Source organism: Diabrotica virgifera, chromosome 5 (assembly GCF_917563875.1).
Source record: "Diabrotica virgifera virgifera chromosome 5, PGI_DIABVI_V3a".
Taxonomy (NCBI): Eukaryota; Metazoa; Arthropoda; class Insecta; order Coleoptera; family Chrysomelidae; genus Diabrotica; species Diabrotica virgifera.
The window spans coordinates 44,983,059-45,004,353 of NC_065447.1; the positions used below are offsets into that span (position 1 = coordinate 44,983,059).

The 21,295-nt window shown below is 31.8% G+C and overlaps 1 protein-coding gene across 3 annotated transcripts in view; it reads left to right on the forward strand.

The window, feature by feature from the left end:
* The window catches only part of LOC114326149 (beta-arrestin-1-like), a 1,212,937-nt gene that overhangs the window by 1,156,323 nt on the left and 35,319 nt on the right, over positions 1-21,295 (forward strand). For all 3 annotated transcript variants that reach the window (XM_050651410.1, XM_050651412.1, XM_050651411.1), the window contains exon 12: positions 5,173-5,523. In XM_050651410.1, coding sequence (XP_050507367.1) covers positions 5,173-5,508 — 336 coding nt within the window. In that variant the 3' untranslated portion in view covers positions 5,509-5,523. The remainder of the gene's footprint in view (positions 1-5,172; positions 5,524-21,295) is intronic.

Consider the following 21,295-nt stretch of genomic DNA (forward strand, 5'->3'; position numbering starts at 1 on the left):
CCCATCTCGGGGGTGAAAATTTTTTATTATACTTTAATAGCAAAATTTGGTAAAAACGTTCATTCTAAGCAAAAAACGTTTTATACATTTTTTTTTTTTGATAAAATTGATAGTTTTCGATTTATTCGCTATCGAATGTATTACTTTTATATCGAAAAAATCAGTGTTTTTAATACAGTTGTCTGCTAATAACTCCAAAAGTTTTCGTTTTATCAAAACAACTTTACTTAACAAAAATGAACCTTTTGAAAAAATAAACAAAACCTTTTTTTTTAATTTTCTATAGGACCAATAGTAATCGAGCTATATTTTATTATATGTTGGCTTTTCTTCGTCAAATGCTAAATGTTGTAGTTTCAAAGTCAAAAGACGGGAAAACTATGCATTTTTCGAGAACAACTTGTTCAAACTGATTTAAAGCACTTACAAATATCTATCACCAAAAATAAAAAAATTCTCTAGCTCAAAAATTAAGTGACTTATAATGAAAAGAACGTCAGTCCCCCCATTTTTTTTTTTCAGCGAAAAAGTGATCGCAAGCAACGCCCTAATCACCACCCTAATTAAAATTAGTTATTAACCTTATTTGGTTATTTTTATTTATGTATTATTAATAGGTTCTACCGGGTTCTCTTAGAATAAATTAGTTTTTAAAAAAAATGGAGTTAAAAGCGAATAACGATTTTTTGTAGTTTGGAAAAAAACGGCTTCTTCTTCAGAATAGCAAAATTAACATCAGAGATACGAAAAAATGTTTAAATATGAAATTGTAGCTTATTTAATTCTCAAGAAAATGGTTTACAAAAATTTCATCTACGACAAAAATTGAGTGAGCTATTCACAATTAAACTTGTAATAACATGCAAAAACCACCTTTACCGACCCATTTAAAGTCACCTCTTTTTGCGACTGAGGATTTTAAAAAGATTTATTATTAATAATCTTATAGATCCTGTAAAAACCTACAAAACTATTTTGTTATCAAACTTTCTAGGATAAAAAATAAAAAGTTACGGTTAAAAAATCAATATATTTAAAAAAAAAGGAGAAATCCAATTGGAAGCATAATAATGTAACAGGTAAATAGGGAGAAGTGTACTTTTGAAGTGTGTAAATTAAATAATTCCTAGCTGAGCGCTTTCGGCTTATAAAGCCATCTTCAGAGCTATGGTCAAACGGTTCAAAATACCACTATGAAGAGAGATGGACTCCATGTATGATATAAAAATACTTCTATTTTTTTATACAGTTTTTTAATTGATGCAAAAAATTGGAAAAAACCTTGTCTAATTGTTGCATGCATGCTGACACCGTAGACTCCAGTTATTAAGGTTTCTCGACCTTACCATGATCAAATATTCGTTTTATGTAATGTAATTTTTCGTGTGAAAGTCCTTTGTGCTTTTAATAGATATTTTAACCTTTCCGACCATAAAACAATAGCTGGATTGAGCATTTTTCAACAATCAGACAAGGTTTTTTTCCAATTTTTTCCATCAGTTAAAAAACTGCATAAAAAATAGAAGTATTTTTATATTATACATGGGATCCATCTCTCTTCATAGTGGTATTTTGAACCTTTTGACCATAGCTCTGAAGATGGCTTCATAAGCCGAAAGCGCTCAGCTAGGAAGTATTTAATTTACACACTTCAAAATTACACTTCTCCCTATGTACCTGTTACATTATTATGCTTCCAATTGGATTTCTTTTTTTTTTAATATATTGATTTTTTAACCGTAACTATTTATTTTTTATCCTAGAAAGTTTAATAACAAAATAATTTTGTAGGTTTTTACAGGATCTATAAGATTATTAATAATAAATCTTTTAAAATTCTCAGCCGCAAAAATAGGTGACTTTAAAAGGGTTGGTAAAGGTGGTTTTTGCATGTTATTACAAGTTTAATTGTGAATAACTCACTCAATTTTGCCGTCGATAAAATTTTCAGTCTTTACATTAATAATAATGTAAGTTAGCGGTGTTTTTGGTCATTGGCCTTATTCAGTCTTATTTATTTATCTATTATAAATAGATTCTAGAAGTTTGACTGGCTTAGAATGATTAGTTTTTAAAAAACTGGAGTTAAAAACGAATAAAGAATTTTTGTAGTTTGGTAACAAATGCCATTTTCTTCCGAATAGAAAGATTAGCATCAGAGATACGAAAAAATGTTTTCATATAAAATTGTAGGTTATTTAATTCCCAAGAACTTGGTTTGAAAAAGAAAAAAAAATCTTACGGCAAAAATTGAGTGAATCGTAATATCGAAAAACATTTATTTTTTCTATACAAAAGTAACACTTTCGATAGCGAATAAATCGAAAACTATTAATTTAATCAAAAAAATGTATAGATCATTTTTTGCTTATAATGAATGTTTATATCAACTTTTGCGGACAAAATATAATAAAAAAAATTTCACCCCAGAGATGGATTGGCAACCACCCCCATGGTAAAAGCGCCTTTTAAGATCATATAGATTTTGATTCTTGGACTATACACTACTTATTCTCAAATTTTCAAGCAAATCGATCCATTCTGTAAAAATTGCGAGGTGAAATGCTTCGGTTCCTGGCCTAAATAATGTTGTTTTCGTCCATTTTTCAACATTAAAAAATATGGTGAAAATATTGAATTACATATCCATGTCTGTCTCTCCGTCCATCTGACTGTCCCTGCACACAACTTCTTTGTTACTAGAACAGATAAAAAATGACAAATGAGGTGCCAATAAATGAAACCTTATAATACAAAGATGGTATTAAAGATGAGAAGTTTGACTTCGTACTTCCGATTTAGAGTTGCAAATGAAAGTACTGTTTTAAAGTCACCGAAATGGTACAAGAGATATATTATTCGTCGCGCCTTAGCAAGACAAGAGCAAAATATAATTCCGGTTTTTATATCACTTCCAGTTACAAAAAATTTACCGGAAGTCTACCAAAAAATGCATCAAAATGAAAGTATTGACAGACGTGATTGCAATTAACTGAAATACTTGCCATTGCGTGAGATCTTTTGCTCAAGAAGAGTATGACAAACGACGAGTTTCCTCAATGACTTTTCTTAATATATTCTTGTAAGACAGGGTCATTTCTTCAGGTTAAACCATTGATCGCATAGTTGCTGGGTTTCCAACGTTTGTGAGACTTTTTTATTTTCGAGCAATTCTTCTTTTTCATTATCATGATCTTCTATGTCAGATTCATCCTTTAATCTGTTCAAGTACTTGAACTTGGAAGTTTAGTAATTTTTGTCCCTTTACATTTACATAAACTTGTTTATTTTCAAAATTCTTTGTTTTCTTGTCTCAGAGTTTAGAATTTCCATGTTCGGTTTTCAGTTGAGATAAGTTCATTACTTCGGTGTTTTATTTCTGGTACTGTCATTGTCAACAAGGACGTTACAATCGTGTGTAGTAATTGAATGTTCTGTTCATGGGTTTTCGTTAATAGGGAACTTGCACATTTTTTTTATTACATAATAATGTTCAGTTTTGTATAAAAATGAGATTTCCAAAATTTCACGCTTCAAAATCTCATAATAAGTAAGTAAGGTATGCTTTATTGTCAAAAAAATTTTTACAATTTGTGGACAAAGCTTATACAAAATAAAAAATACAATAAAAAACAAAAAATAATAAAAACTACAAACAAAATAAAAACAGAAACAGACACCAAATAAATGGCGTGAGTTATACTACTGAAATACAATTTTTACTAGCTTAGAAATACAAATTTTAAGTCTTCTGTATCTTAAAATAGTTCAAGAGACCCGTGACGTCACAGAGTTTAACTATATGGTTACATTTATGGTTATATTTACGTATATTCTTCTTCTTCTTCTTTAGTTAATTGGCCTCCACCTACTTGGGTATTTGGCCAGCTCGTCGTCGGGGAATAAAGTAAAAATATTTATATTCTAATGATATTTATCGTATGTCATTGTAATAATATATACCAGTTTGTTGAGATTGGAGTTTGATACAGTTTTTGAAGGAAAGGAAAGAAGGTTTACTATTGAAAATGAAACCATTTTGTAAAACTTTTCTATGAATAGTTTAAACGATCAAAAACACTTGTAACATCACATAACTGCAATTTCTACTGACGTTCATAATGTCTAGTTTAAAATTATATATACAATTGGTGTAGAATGTAAACATATAACCCCGTGACGTCAAATAGGATGTAAACATATAACCCCATAACGTTCAAACCTTCCAGGCAGTATTATCAACAAAATAATTAAAGACAAGTGGCCTATGTTTCAATATATTTTTACTGACGGCTCCAAAATTCAAAATAGAACCGGAAGTGCAATATACATATCACTGGAATTCTGAATATAAAGAATCATGCCGATTGCATAATGAAGCTTCAATATATACTGCCGAATTATCAGCTTTATTACTTGCGCTAAAATATATAGCCTCTGTTGGTATGGACAATTATATCATTTTCGCCGATTGTAGAAGTATTGTGGACAAACTCACTTCTATCCAATCGACAAAAAGTCTAAACCACATTGAGATAGAGATTAAGAGTCTATATTATGATATTACTTCCTCGGGCAGTTCAATTATTATTTGTTGGGTTAGAGGACATTCTGGAAATTTGGAAATGAAGAAGTCGACAAATTAGCTAAATCTGCAGCTTTAACCAAACGAAACATAAACAACATACTTCTACCAGTAACCGATATAGATAATATCAGTAAAAACCATTGCAAACAAAATTGGCAACGTGTATATAACCAAAGTACAACGGGAATAAATTTTAGAAATTGCCAACCACTAATTCTCAATGAGAGATGGTTTAAACAAGAATCAAATAGGCTATTTATAAAAGCAATAAACAGAATGAGGTCAAATCACGCACTAACCCCAGCATACAAACACAGCATAGGTATCAGTGATAACCCATATTGCGCCTGTGGTGGAATGGGAGATCTACAGCACCTCATATTGGAATGTGGGCAGTACAGACAAAATATTAAAGTGATTTATGAAAAGTTAATTGATCTAAATTGTCCTTTACCTGTCAATTTAAACGAAATTCTTTTTCCAAAAAATAAGCAGACTTCCAAAAACGTATTTTGTGTTTTGTTTTGGCATATATATTTTATATTTATATGTAAAGGATTTTAAAATGAACTTTTTCGTTTTAGCGTAACGCTCCTGATGATCGCAACGTCTTTGCTATATACGTCTCATACTATGTCAAAGTCAAACTCCTAGTCAATAGAATGGGCGGCGACCTTAGCTTAAAATTGCCTTTTACGTTAATGCATACCTGCTGTGACTTAGAACAAACCCAAATCGAGGTACTGGCTTCTGAGAAACCACCAGAAGCAAGCACACCGGAAAAGATTCATCCCGACTTGCAACCGCGTAGCAATGACCAAGGTGATGAAGAACCTGGAGGTAGTCGTGCTGCTGCAGCAGATATTAACTCTGTGCCGTATTGTAAGGAAGATGTCAAACCAGAGAAGGACGGAACGTGAGATATGGAGAAACAGGTGAGCTATCTCAGAAATATAGTATAAACTTTGTTGTATAAATTGGTAGGATATTGTAGGTATATTGAGTATATGGGGTTAGGACATGATTTCTCTCCAGTACAGGATTTGGGAAATAATCAAGGCTTGCGTATGGTAGAGTCCCATTCCTGATAGTCCATTTGGTGAGACCGCTCCAGTCTGGAAAAATTTCTGATTCGGTTTCTTTGTGGATTCCTATTCAAAAATGTCCCCTTTAAACAAATCTGAAGGGTGCCGGGCGGAATTTTTGGGCAGAAATTGTTTAAACATTTTTTTTTAAACAAATACAAAAGATCACGTTTTTTTGCTCTAGTGCATATATTTTTAAGTTTTGTGGGTCATTCTTAACAAGAAAGGTATCTTGGAAATTTTCTCAAAAATTGATAGTTTTCGAGTTATAGGCGATTTAAAATCTGAAAATTCGAAAATACGCATTTTCGAGGCCTTAAAACTCATATTTAAATTAGTATTTTTGAGGTTGCAACATACTTAAATTGAAGTTTAATCATTCAGCTTCAAGATTCTGAATAGTGATTGCGTCTAACCTTAAATTAAACTGTTGTTTTTTAATTGTTAAATATGTATGTCGGTGCGGCGCGCTCTTTTTCAAAAATCTCCTATTTTCCTCCGAAAGAAAAATATTTTTTCTAGATTCTTTGAGACATTTTAAATAAAATAAGTTTCTTGACATTTTTCTCAAAAAGTTAACAGTTTTAAAGTTATAAGCGATTTAAAATCCAAAAATGCGTTTATCTACTCTATGCCATATTATGTATAAGTTTTTAGTTTGTGAAAACTCATTATAAATAGCAGTGCGTGAAGGGTTCAAAGTGTGCGTGAAGTAACAATATATTTTAAATGGGATTTACTTTTTCGCACACTTTCAATCGGTTTTATGGCACACTTTCATATAATCAAATATCCTTAATTTTCGGGTTGTCATGGTGATGACAATATAAGCAATGACTTACAACAAAATTTTTGACAGTTTTGTGGTTTGAAAGTAGTTAGGATTTTCAAATGTCAAAGTTCTAAAAATTGTAGAATAGAAATTAATTCCAGTGGCGAAGTGTTACAGTTTTTTTATTTGTAGATAAAATATTATATGAAACTGTGCGTGAAGTACTTTTTGCGAACTTAAGCGATGCATAGCACTCGCTCCGTTGTCGCTCGTGTTCTAAAAATCGCGTGCGGTCGCAAAAACCATACTTCACGAACAGTTTCATAAATAACTGTTTTTTGGCTTTTTTCGGATTTTAAATCGCTTATAACTGTAAACCTATTAACTTCTGAGAAAAATGTGAAGAAACTTATTTTATTTAGAAAATCTCAAAGAATCTAGAAAAATATAGTCGGAAGAAAATAGGAGATTTTTAAAATAGAGCGCGCCGCACCGGCCAAAAAACCAGATAAACATGCATATTTAACAATTAAAAAACAACGGTATAAAAATTAAGGTTAGACGTGATAACTCTTCAGAATCTTGAAGCGGAATATTTAATCTTTAATTTAAGTATCTGGCAACCTCAAAAATCCTAATTTAAATATGAGTATTGAAGCCTCGAAAATGCGTATTCTCGCATTTTTCAGATATTATGTCGCCTATAACTCGAAAACTATAAATTTTTAAGAAAAATTACAAGATACCTTTCTTGTCTAGAATGACCCAAAAAAACCTAAAAATATGTTCCAGAGCAAAAAAACGTGATTTTTTGTATTTGTTTAACAAAATTGTTTAAACAATTTCTGCCCAGAAATTCTGCCCGGCACCTTTCAGATTTGTTTAAAGGAAACATTTTTGAATAGGAATCCTCAAAGAAACTGAATCAGACATTTTTTTCAGACGAGAGCGGTCTTACCACATGAACTATGAAGTAAGTCTGTCTTCCACTGGGATTATGGAATAGTGTCTACCCGCTACCATGCTACCGTAACTATAACAGAGCTTAAATTAAAATTAACTAACAAAGTGTTTCACCTACATAGTCAAATGAGGGAAATAATAAAAAATAATATATTTTTTTTTTCATATTATAAGAATATACAGAGAATAGACCTATAAAAATACCCATTTAATTAAAGAGTCTTCCATAAAACAGAATTATCATGTGACAATGTATGTATTAATATAAGTACCAGCGAAAATATAGCAAAAGTGGTCCAGAGAAAAACAGTGCAGAATCCTAAAATTGATTTTTCGTAATCGAGCTCTATTTATCAGGCCGTTTATCTAGTTTACTATTATGTTTTTCGAATAATCCCTGTGTTTCAATCTAATTATAGACCAGGGCTGATTTGTGAAAAAACATGTATTTTTGGATGTGCGAGGGGGCATTCGTATTTTTGCAGATAAAGTTAGGTGACAACTTACAACAATAATAATTGACTTATGCTCCTTCTCAAATATGCCCGGAACATTAATAAAAAAATTAAAATATGTTAAAATTTCCAAAAACATCGATTTTTTTTTCTAGTTTCTTTGCTCATAATTTTAAAACGATTCATTTTAGAACAAAGTCGTAGGTGAATAAAATAAAGATAATTGAATTTTGTATGATAAAGAACTGGTTAAAAATGTCTTCTAAAATATCTTCTAAAATGTCTCTAAAATAAGGGGGCAAAATAAGCCTGTTTTTATTCAACGTTTTTCAAAACCACTTTGGTTGCACTTAAAACTTTCGTAATTCGCATAGAAAATTCTTACAACATACTTAAATCCTGCACCAAATTTCATTAAAATCGACCTAATAAATTTTGCATAATAAATTTGCAATCTAAATGTTTTTAGAAAAGTTCAATTTTTTTTAAATATTTCTGAACAAAAACTAGACCATTTAGAAGTTGGCTAATTTTTTACATATAAACAGGTGCTCTACCTATCTAATACACTTTACAGAATTAAAATCGGATTATTTAAGGGGCCCCAGCAATGTTTTAAATTTATAAACAATTTTTTGGCTTATAAACAAATAGCTTTGTTTAATAATAAAAAAGTTAATTTTTAGTCATGCAAATATTTAAAACCGGTATAATTTGACCTTATTTTGACCTATTTTATTTTTTAATCAAACGTTATTCGCGTTCAAAAATTGCATTTCTCGATTTTTTGAAAGTTCCACCGCGTTTATCTCGAAAACTATGCATCCTACGAAAAAACTTGTAAGAACATTTTTTGCTTAGAATTACCCAAGAAATACAAAAAAATGACAAAAATAACAATCTTATCGACATCCTGATCAACTGTTACCCAAAAAATTCGTGTTCTACGGGTCAAAATACATAAAAAACTTGGGTAAGTCCATCTAAATAAAGGAGCCCGTAGCACCCCTCCTGGCCACAGCACTAATTTGTTTATAAGCCAAAAAATTGTTTATAGCTTTAAAAACATTGCTAAGGCTGCTTAAATAATCCGATTTCAATTCTGTAAAGTGCATTAGATAGGTGGAGTACTTCTTTATGTGTAAAAAAATTAAAAAATCTTTGTAAGTTCTAGTTTTTGTTGTGCAATATTTTAAAAAAATTTAATTTTTTAAAAAAAGTTTAGATTGCAAAATTATTAAGTCAATTTTAATGAAATTTGGTGTACGGTGTTAGCATATTACAAAAATTTTCTAAGCGAATTAGGAAGTTTCCAAGTGTAACCTAAGTGATGGAAAATCATTGAATAAAGACAGGCTTGTTTTGACCCTTTATTTTATATTTATTGCTATTTTGAAGCAAGGCTGATAAATTAAGACATTTTTAACCAATGGAATCTGATAGAAACTTTAATTATCTTTATTTGATTCCTATAGGACTTTGTTCTAAACTAAATAGTTTTTAAGTTATAAGTAAAAAAATAGAAAAAAACGAAATTTTTTGAAATTTTTAAATATTTTATTTTTTTTATTAATGTTCCGGGCATATTTGAAAAGAAATATAAATCAATTATTATTAACGAAGTTATCACCTAACTTTATCCGCAAAAATCTAAATGCCACCTCCCACATCCACCTAAAAACATATCCTTACTTGCCTATTAAAAATGTTCTGAGAATTTTCTAAACGAATTACGAAAGTTCTAAGTGCAGCCAAAGTGGTTGAAAACCGTTGAATAAAACAGGCTTATTTTGCCCCCTTATTTTCTATTTATTGCTATTTTGCAGAAAGGTTAATAATTTAAGACATTTTAAACCAGTCGTATATTATACAAAATTATCTTTATTTTCTCTCCCTACGACTTTGTTCCAAAATGAATCGTTTTAAAGGTATAAGCAATGAAATTATAAAAAAATCGATATTTTTCGAAATTTCAAATATTTAAATTTTTTGATTAATGTTCCGGGCATATTTGAGAAGAAGCATAAGTCAATTATAATTATTGAAGTTGTCACCTAACTTTATCTGCAAAAATCCGAATGCCACCTCTCACATCGACCTCAAAACAGATCCGCCCTGGTCTATAAGCCATTCTTATTAGTAGTAATCCGTCAATGGCGTCGATGACCAATTGAGGCCTAATCCATAAAGCTCTTGTAACGGCTTGACGGTTCTATACCAACATTAAGCCACTAATTTACATAAGTCCTCATAAGTTTACTCAAACACAGTTCATGTTTGCATTTATCTTTGCTTGAAGTACATTGGTACACCGCACTGAATTTAAAGGGCTATTTCCGTATTTTTCTTTCTCTGCAAGAGTTTACACGTTTGGTGTTTGTATTGTACTGTTTTAAATATAGAGCGACATAAAAATGAGTATTGAATAATTACCTATTAGAAGTCCCAGGTAACTAGCCCGTAAACAATGCTATTCCGGGTGTATAAAGGGTTTCCCCAAATTCACGCCAGATTTGATTTTTTCCGCTATTTGTGCAGTAAAGTGTTGGCAACAAACAAAAAGCAGTTTGACAGCTGACAGTTAGAGTTAATAGTATTACAGCAGACCATGAGAGGACAACGCTTTTTCATTGTTAAACAATGGAACAAAAAATAATGATAGTTTGGCGGACACATTTGGAAAATTTCGTACAAAATATGGTCGGAATATTAATTTTAACTTCGTCAACTGTAAAAAAAGGTATTTGAGAAATGCAAGGAACTGAATCAATTGGTGATGCTAAAGACACCGGTAGCCTAAGAAATAAGCCGCATAAAGCTATGTCGATGAAGCAGTACTTGATAGTGTTAATGAAATTCCAGAATCAACAGTTCAGCATCATTTTAAAAAGATCTGTATGGAGTATATTTTTTGAAGATCTCATTTACATGGTTACAAAGTTCTATTGTCATAAGAACTGAAGCCTAGCGGCCATGCACAGCAAAGAAATTTCGTTGAATAGATTATTGAACATTAACAAGTGAGTGCTGATTTTTCGATCAAAATGGAATACATTTTCTTCTTCATGGCTTTGTTAATCATCAAAATTGCCACATTTGGGGTTGTGAGGACCCACATGTGACTGTCGAAAAAAATGTATCCACAGTGTGTCAGTGTTTGGTGCGGATTTTAGGCTGGAGGCACCATAGGACCATATTTCTTTGGAAATGAGTCTGGTCAAGTTATAATTGTTACTGGTGCTCAATATCGCAACATGTTATCAGAGTTCTTTTTGCCTAAATTGGATCAAATGGGTGTGGAAGACATAAAGTTTCAACAAGACAGTGCCACATGCCGTTTAACCCGTAAAACAATTCAATTATTGCATAAAACATTTTCTGGTCGTATACTCTCTCCAACCAAGTTACTAATTAACCAACAACCTATAACACAAATCACCAACTTTTGTTATTTGGGTGCAAACTTAAATGAACATTGGGACCAATCGACGGAAATTAAGATAAGGATCGAGAAGGTAAGATCAGCCTTCGTCAAAATGAAAAAAATCTTTAACAGCCACGATATAAAATTGGAAATAAAAATTCGTTTATTAAAGTGCTACGTATTCTCCGTTCTTTTATATGGCGTGGAGTCATGGACCTTAACTGAAGCATCACTGAAGAGACTCGAAGCATTTGAGATGTGGTGCTATAGACGTATTTTGAGGATTTCCTGGATAGACAGAGTTACCAACGAAGAAGTTCTACATAGAATGGGTAAAGAGCGCGAACTAGTCGTAACCATAAAACGTCGCAAACTGGAATACCTGGGCCATGTAATGCGCAATGAACAACGATATGACCTGCTTCGGACCATACTTCAAGGTAAAGTGCATCGTAAAAGAGGTCCAGGACGAAGAAGAATATCCTGGCTGCATAACCTGCGAAAATAGTTTAACTTAACCACTACCGGACTTTTCAGGGCAGCAGTCAACAAAGTCAGAATAGCCATGTTAGTGTCCAACATCCGTAACGGATAGGCACCATAAGAAGAAGATACTCTCTCCTTTAGTTGATCAAAATTGGTTCCCCTAAGGCTTAAACACTTACTAGTCTTTTGCCAATGATTCGAAGTACAAATTATGCTTTGCAGATGACCAGATAGTATTTCCACCGGATTATGGGGCTACTGAATAAATGATACGAAAATTAATAGAAAATACTGGATGTATCAAATAGACCGACGGAAAATAGCAAAGCATTGTATTTGAGGGATATTCACAGGAAATAGAACAATATACGAAATACAAATATCTTGGTATTTGTGTTGCGAATGATAGACGAATAGATAAAGCTGTTAAACACAAAAAACAAAGGAAGAAGAACAAAAAGACAGCTGAAAAGCAGATTGTGGGATATAAATTAAATTAAAAAGGAAAAAAAAGAAAGTAAAGAATATATTACAGCATCATAAAAAGTACAACAATTTACAGCAGTGAAGTGCAGGTACTGAAATAAAGAACTCCTAATAGCTTAAAGCAAAGAGAAATGAATTTTTGGAGAAGTGCTACTTGTAAATCAAAATGAGAAACGATTGTAAATAATAGAATACCAGAAATTATGAATATCAGGCATAAAATAATTGAAGACGTTAGAGTAAATCAACTAAGACGGTATGGTCACGTGCAGGGAAAGAAGGAAGATCGTTTACCTAAACATTGGATACTATAAGGTAAAAGAGAGAGATTTTATCAGAGACGAATATCAATTATAATCAGAGAAAGAGTGTGATGGTTGATCAACTGATGAGAAGAAAGAATTTTCTTGAATGTCACACTTTTTCTCGAGAAAATCAAAAAAATGTGAAGGGGTAGGTAAGATCTTTGTTCCAATATCCTATTCAGTGGACCTAAGTGTAGCAAAAACTAATTTTTGTAAAAATATTCAACTCAATATTCAATATTCAAAATATTCAACTAATAGTAAATCTTGAAAGTAGTAAATCTAGTAAAACTAATTGAAATCTATTTAACTAATGTTCAGTTAGTACAGATATATTTTACAAAGCGAGTAGCGTCTGCTTAGCTAGAGTTAATAATTCGCGTAATGCCTTTGAATTACTTTTAACTAGAGATGGAGCCTTTAAAAATTTTTGAATATGTAAAATAATCACATACGATTTGTTTTCGCAGCGATTTTTGGGCGTCTCTAAAGCTATCACTAAATTTTCTTCGACAACTTCGATGTTGTCTATTAAATGGAGAGGTTCATTTTTCAGGAACGATTTGAGATAGATAAATCGTTGCACATTTTTTATCTCTGACTCTGCATCATTCAGTATTGGCGTCTCGAGCAACTGATCAAACGCGTTTTATTAAGCGAATGTCACTGCAAACACCTGCATTGTGATTTCCGGCAACCTAACCTTAGTGACGGAGTACCATTTGAGCTGAGAGAGGGGGCGTCTAACTGTAACTCGTCCATCCTATGCTGTAAGACTTACAATAAGTTGGAGAAAAAGCATTGATATAGAGATCAGAGAAAGACAAAAAGACGTAAGTTGTGGGAAGACAGAGAAAACTGGAAATCGGAAAAAACGTCCATCGGTATATTGTTCATCTTAAGCTCACAAATTATGAAACAATTAAAAATGGTTATAGTACAGTTTCTTGCAGATTACCTCAATAGAGTGTACACTCTATTGGGGTTGGCGATCAATATGGTAAATTTCTCTCTGTTCTGGGCTTGATGAATTAAGTCATTTCCTGTTGTGTAGGTCCAATCTCTAATATTTCTTAGCCAGTATTTTTTCTTTCTTTCTATACACCCCTTTATCTTCCGTTACCGCTATTACCTAGAGCTGCTTCAATTCCCTATGGCGCATTATATGTCCTAGATATTACTTTTTTTATAATTTTGATAGTAATGGCCTGTGAGGACGTGTGACCATTATTTACAGTTCTTCTTCATTCGTAGTTCTGCTGGTCCAGCGTAGTCTTAACATTTTTAACAACACATTTCGATTTAATTCAATTTGTTGACGTCATACTGTTTTAGTGTCCAGGTCTCACATCCATATAGTAATAGAGACCACATATAACACTTTAGATTAGATTTATAAACTATTTATTCTAATTTATATTACAGATCGTGAATGAATCGGAAGCTTAAAAAGCTACTACGTATTGATATTTGATCCTAGTTACAAAGCAAAAAATATTAAACATAAAAGATATTTTTCCCTATAAAATATAAAGGTATGTTCTGCTTTCCGTCCTTTTCATAATTTTGTACAGTAAAGTGACGGGCTTTATAACGCAACACAAAAAGCCGAAGAAGAATGATTATATTTAGAGCACAAAGATACCTTGCGGCATCTCAGACATGGTCTGAGCTTCGTTTCTAATGAATGAACATGGGAAAAGAGCTCATATATTATACCTATTATACCTTGAAGCTTTGCCTAATTAAAAAAGATTTTTTGCAAATAGCGTTTTCTTTACAGTTCGCAATAATTTCTTTGATAATTATGATTTGATTTTTACTCACAATGCGATACCAATGCAATTTTGATAAACTAATCTAATTCTGTTTACGATTTTACGTAAAATCGTAAAATCTAAATTGATGGAAAAGTATTAAAGCAGGAAGCAAGGTTTAGATATCTGGGAATAGATATAACTGGTTACGGAGATGTTAAAGAAGAAGTACGACAACAAAGCTTAAAAGCAAGTAAAGCGGCGGGATCTCTCAATGACACAATCTGGAAAAACAAACACCTAAGACAAGATACAAAAGCAAGAATCTATAAAGCATCAATTAATCCTATATTGACATACACGGCGGAGACAAGACACATCTTAAACGAGACTACTAGAAACAACAGAAATGAAAATACTTCGACGACTATCAGGGAAAAGTCTGTTGGATAGGGAGAGAAACGAAAACATAAGAAGAACATGCACTGTAGAAGACATAAATGGATGAGTGACACAACGGAAACAGGAGTGGAACGACACATTAGCATAATGGCAGAGGATATGATAGTACGAATAGCACGAGATAAGCCACCAAATGAACGAAGAAGTATTGGTAGACTAAGACAAAGATGGTGCGATAATTTAAACAATTTAGGAGGCTATTATTGAAGAAGAAACAGGTTTTAAAGCCTATGTACAAGAAGAAAAAAGATCTAGTTCAATAATGTTTTATCGGATTTTATAGACCGTAATTTGGAATTTTTTCTTACTCGGGTTTTCCTGTCATCTGGCATTCTCTGTACATGGCCGTACCATATTAGTTGTTTTGTTTTTACGTCATCAACTATTGTATGTGCGAGTCCCATCATTTATTATTTTTTCTCATTTGGTGTCCGATCATTTTCTCTGTTCTTTGTTTCATTGGCCAAACTTCTCTGCCATATGTGATTACACTTTTAAGTATGGTATTGTATATGAGCTGTTTGTTCGCTTTAGATATTGTTTGGTCTCACAGAATGCCCCTCATCATGGATATGGCTTTTCTACCCTGTATGTTTCTGTCTTTTATAGCAGTATGACGTGTTCCATCTTAAGTTATCTTTATGCCCAAGTACTTGTATTCATAGTATTCATAATTCACTTGAGTTATCTTCATGACCAGGCACTTGATGACAGATCGTCGATATTTTATTGTTGAATCAAAATTTTAATATAGCTTCAGTAATAGCAGCATGAATAATATCATGCGTAGCAGCATTGAATTAAAAAAACACAAATAGGCATAATTTACGAAATGTGGCAAAAGTACCTAGAATGGGCAAAATGGGCAAAATGGGCAAAAATACAGAAATATTGGCCTATAATCTGAGCATAGAGATAACAAAAGCTATAATAGATCCAGCTTTTGCCCGGAGATCTGAGAAAATACACCTAGCTGAAGGAGACAAGATTAATTTCACTTTATGGATTAATACAAGACTATGGAGATATATATTTTTTAATTGTAAATTATTTATAAGTATAGAAGGAGAGAGTAGTATCTTTTAGGAAGCTCTTGAGGAATGCGAAAGCGGCATCAAAGTAAATGGTACCTGGGTCAATAATATACGATATGCGGATGATTCGGTCTTAATAGCAGACAATATAGAAGACCTCCAAAACCTTCTTAATAAAATTGGAGAACATAGCGAGAACATGGGACTTAGCATCAACATAAAAAGACGAAGTTCCTTATAATCAGCCGTAAATTATGTCAACATCAAAATGCAAGACTAGCCTAATAACAACCAAGATGTATAGCGCTTAAGAAAATTTAAGTACCTGGGAACCTGGCTATGTGAGGACTTGTTGTCGAATATGGAAATTAAATGTCGGATACAAAGGGCCTGGAGTGCATTCATGAAATTCAGAAACGTCTTTACGAGACTAAGATTCACGAAATGCTATATATGATCGGTGCTCCTATATGGCATGGAAGGATGGACTTTAAAAGTAAACACAATGAATAAGCTAGAGGCATTTGAGATGTGGATTTATCGACGAATCCTTAAAGTTCCCCGGACCGCACGAATAACAAATAAAGAAATCCTGAGAAGAATTGGTACAGAACGACAACTGCTATACACAATTAAACAGAGAAAAACGGCATACCTGGGGCACATTATTAGAAACGAAAGATACCAGAAGGAAACATCGAAGGAATAAGGGGAGTAGGCAGGAAGAAAATGTCATGGCTCCGTAATGTCAAACAATGGACAGGACTAAGAAACATAGGAGACCTAATACATACTGCAAGGGATAGAGAAAGATGGTCAAACGTGATCGCGAACATCCATTAGTGGATTGCATAAGAAGAAGAAGAAAAAGAAGAAGAATAGAAGGAGAAACAGTTTGCATTGCCAGAACGTGTTTTTATAAAATAATTCGTCTGTATATTCATAAAATTTCACAAAACTCTCATGTAAGTATTGTTAATAGTAAACATCTCTCTGGAAAATAATCCAATTGGTGCTGATGCTATAAAAAAATCAATTTTCGTATAGAACATCCACTCTTCTAATCGGCAATAACATATATATTATATACGTCGCCTTCGATAAAATCTACAGAAACAAATTATCCCTGCAATAAATTTTGGACATTCATTTCCGACCCTTTTCAAAGGACCAGGAGTTCAACGTCTTTCGATAAAATGATTTTTTGGTCGTTCACCCCTCGGTAAAAAATTAGTTTTTAAATTAAATTCTCAGCTCCACATTTATCATCATTTAAGTTATTTCGAAAAGTATACCATTCCTTCATGAACTTTTTTCGTGTTAGCTTCTTTTCAGATAAATAAATTTAAAAACGAGTTTGTTATTTAAGGTTTTATGATTAGGTACTTCGCAAATAAGAAGCTGTGGATTTCATTATACCAGCAGGTGTTTTTGTGTTAAGAAATTAAATTATTTTACTTTGGAATAATAATTACTTTTCTTTCAAATTAATCTAAAAATAAATTCACGAATATAGTGTCATTAGCCAAAGGTATGTATTATATTTCTATTAGACTTTTAGTCTTTTAAATATTTATTTTTGAAATTTCTTTTATAATTTTATTATTTATGTAATTTACTATTTTATTGGGAAGTAAGCCACAATTTAAGGTAAAAATGAAATTTATTGACGTTTCGACTTCCACTTCACAAGTCGTTATCGAAATACAAAATATATTAAAATAAATAATAAATTATTTTTATTGTATAAACTTATTGATAAATACATATACCTTGGACACGAAATTAGAATACGCTAAGGCACATAAACAGGAAAATTATCAAGAAAATTAGCACATGAATGGACATCATGTGGAGCTCTTAAAATGGGCATCTATTAAAGGGAGCAAAATACTGTTTAATCTGAAACTGAAAGTCTTCCATCAGTATGTTCAGCCAGTAATGGCCAACGGCGCAGCACCATCAAAAACATAAGGTATGACCAAAATTAGCCATTCGCCATATTGTGGTCAGTATCTCGAGAAATAAGCATTTTTTGAAGGAATGCCACTAGTCTATAAAGTCACATAACTTTTATCCTATTTCATATTTTAACTTGACATTTTCCAAAAAGCTTTGGCAATAATTATGTTTCATTGCTGTGTTGGTTAAAATTATAAACTAAAAAGTTTGTCACCCAACCGTTTTAAGAAAACATGAAACTAACGACATCTGACGACAAAATGTTTAAAAATTGACAACTCCTCTTTTAATTTGTTTAAACATCTCGGACAAATCTTATTGATATCTAAATACTTCAACGATAATATACAGCGTGTAACGAGAAAGCGATGGACTACCCCAGCTAATTGAAACAATATTCGAAAATATTACCTCAACTAACCAAGATAGCCATCGTCACACCCTTAGCTTAGCTCAGTCACTCAGGTGTGTGTTCGTCTTGTCCTAACCTTAGAATGAACTCTGAAAATTGGAATGGAAGCAAACAAAACATAGTTTTTAACTTATCATGTTTATTGTTCATAAAGATATAATAAATAAAATGACTTAGTAAATTGCATTAACAAATGTATTTAAATTCTTGCCAAAAACTAACAATTCTGGATTATACTTATGGCTTTTGGTAGCTGATGGTATCTTCTTGATGTCGTATGGTACTGCTGTTGTAGACTTCTCGTAGGCCTGGGCGGATCTTCGGCCCAAGGCCCCTGCAGCTAGAGGTGGTGGTTGTGCAGTCTGGATGTCATTGTCTTCGCCTTCAAGTGTGCATCACCGGTGATGTGAGGCTTAGGTTCCCGAAGAGGGAAAGGTTGATCTCTTTCCAAAAAACTATAAAATAGAGACACATATCAATCATCAAGAAGAACACCAAATTGTACCTTTGCCAAATAGTATTCAGAAATAGTAATTGGCAAGGGTAAATTACATAGAATTTAGATGAGAATAGTTAAAATTCTGATTACCAAACGTGCATATTAATAGATGAAAAGAAATATAGAAATCAAACACATGGTTGAACATTTGAAGGTTAGAAAAAAAAACATTAGAAAAACTGTTAGACGGAGAAATATAATTACTGTAAGAAATTATTAAAAAAAACTATGTGTAACTCACCCCAAGAGGAAGATGATTTGTTGAAATAGAAATGATTTATTTTTCGAATTACATGCCTTTTTAAGGATTAATTTTTCCCTTCCAGTGTATGTCAGGGAGTAGGGGGTCAAGTCGATGAAGTGACACTGTCATTGAAAACGACATTTAAAATGACAACCAAGTACTTTGAAGTAGCGGCATGTTCCGTATTGAAAATACAGATATTTGGAGAGTATGAATATACGAGGTATGTTCAGTATGTTCAGATGATGATTTAAATAAAAAGAGATATATTAAATAGAAGATAATAAAAGAGGATAATAAATGAGCGCCAACCGATTTTTAAAGGGGGAAATGGGTAAACCAAATAGAAGAAGATAATTATTAATGAAATATTAAAGAAAATAAGGTAAAATAATTATTTAAAAACAAAATATCAAAGATGTGACGTTTGTAACGTTACAAGCGAGTTAAATTTGAAAAATCATGTAAATTGATGTTTCGCATTTTTGCATAAAATTTGATTTGTGAACATGCTCCACCAATTTTAGATAAAAATGAACTTCATATTCTGATTCAGCTAGGTACCTCAAAAACATAAGGAATGACCAATATTCGTCATTCACCTAACAGTTAATTTTCGTGATCGGTATAACAGCATTCTAGGGGTTGCTGCCGCTCGCCTATAAAGTATCCCTTGAAATTAAAAATTAACCGTAAAAGCGAAACAGGTTAATAAAATGTACAGGAAAATGGCAATCATAAACTAGGACCAATATTACTAAAAGGCTAATAATCTTAAATGCTAAAATGGAAAGGTAATTTATAAAATTTAAAGAACAACGTTTTGGCAGGTCATTTGTTACTAAACTTAAATTAGGTATTTATGAAATTTAAAATATTAAGGGGATGGGTAGTTTCGGCTCTAATGCTATTTAAATGGGATTCAATTTGTTTCAAATCCTGAGAAAACTAATAAGTATTTTAAAAAATTTAAACGCAGAATGAAAGATTACGTTATTACCGCCTGAAAACTTCTGTAATGTTTATTTTAATAAGTTAGAGGGGTGAAAAACTAACAGAAAATGTAGTGTGATTTTTAATTTCAAATATCTCGTTTAAAAGAAACTTTTTATTTATTCTAAGGGACTTTCGGCCCTCGACAATAATTTGGTATTTCATTCTGCGTTTAAATTTTTTAAAAATATTTATTAGTTTTTTTAGAATTTGAAAAAAATGGACACCATGTCCGTGGTGATATTTTCCAAATCGAACATTCGCTATCTTTGTCATACAACGCACTGAGTCAAATAGAATATGATGACAAGACAGTGAGAATGTTAAATATTTGACATGGCATCGTGAATATTTTGAGTTATTGATTAAATAATATTGATAGTGTATTTGATAAATAATTGATTTAAACATGAACTTAATAAAAATTAATTGTTTGTTATTTATGAACGATCCAAGCAGAGAATTGACCAGGATATATTCTGTGATCCGAGTATTTTGTTGTCAAATATGCTCAAAATTGTAGGCGTTCCATAGTAATAATATATTATTAAAAAATCACTTAAACACTTTTCCTCTTTTCTCGATTGAGTATTAGTTTTTGTTGTACAGTATATAAATTATTGCAATCACTGAATACATAATTAGTGAAAAAATTATCAGTAGTAATTGCACAAGAGCTCTGAAATTATTGAATTTTTCCCGAGTAACACTTTGACAGTTTTAATTTCACGAGCCGAAGGCGAGTGAAATTATGTCAAAGTGTCACGAGAGCAAAAATTCTATATTAATTTCAGAGGTCGAGTGCAATTTGTTGCGATTATTTCATGAATAAAACTGTTCAAAACCAAAATTTTATTGTAATTTATTTATGTAAGTACCATTAAACACACAGTTTTTATAAATATTTGACGATTGAAAGTCATCACTTTTATAATTTTTAAAACATTAGTTGTCATTAATGTCACTGAATCTATTTTTTTCGTAGCAACGAAGGGCATCTGACGTAATATACTTAACGACGGGAGATTATCAAAAATTATCGATTTGATTCAGATTTCTGTAGCTTTCTATTGGTCAGAATCTCCTATGAATGAAATAATCATATTTATTAACTGAATTAATAATTTGCAATTATATAAGTAACAGTTATCCAAGAACATTCAAAAGCCATCTCTTTAAAGTTAATGATGACATTGTCAAGTAGTAATCTTTACATATCCATACCAGTGAGAATTTTACTACACTTAATTTGCCGTGTAAAGACAGAAAAAGTGGGGATAGCCGTAAAATATTTGCGAATTATGTACCGCTGGTCTTAACGTTACTATGACTGGCATCTTTCTGTGAGGATCAAAATAATAGATTTTA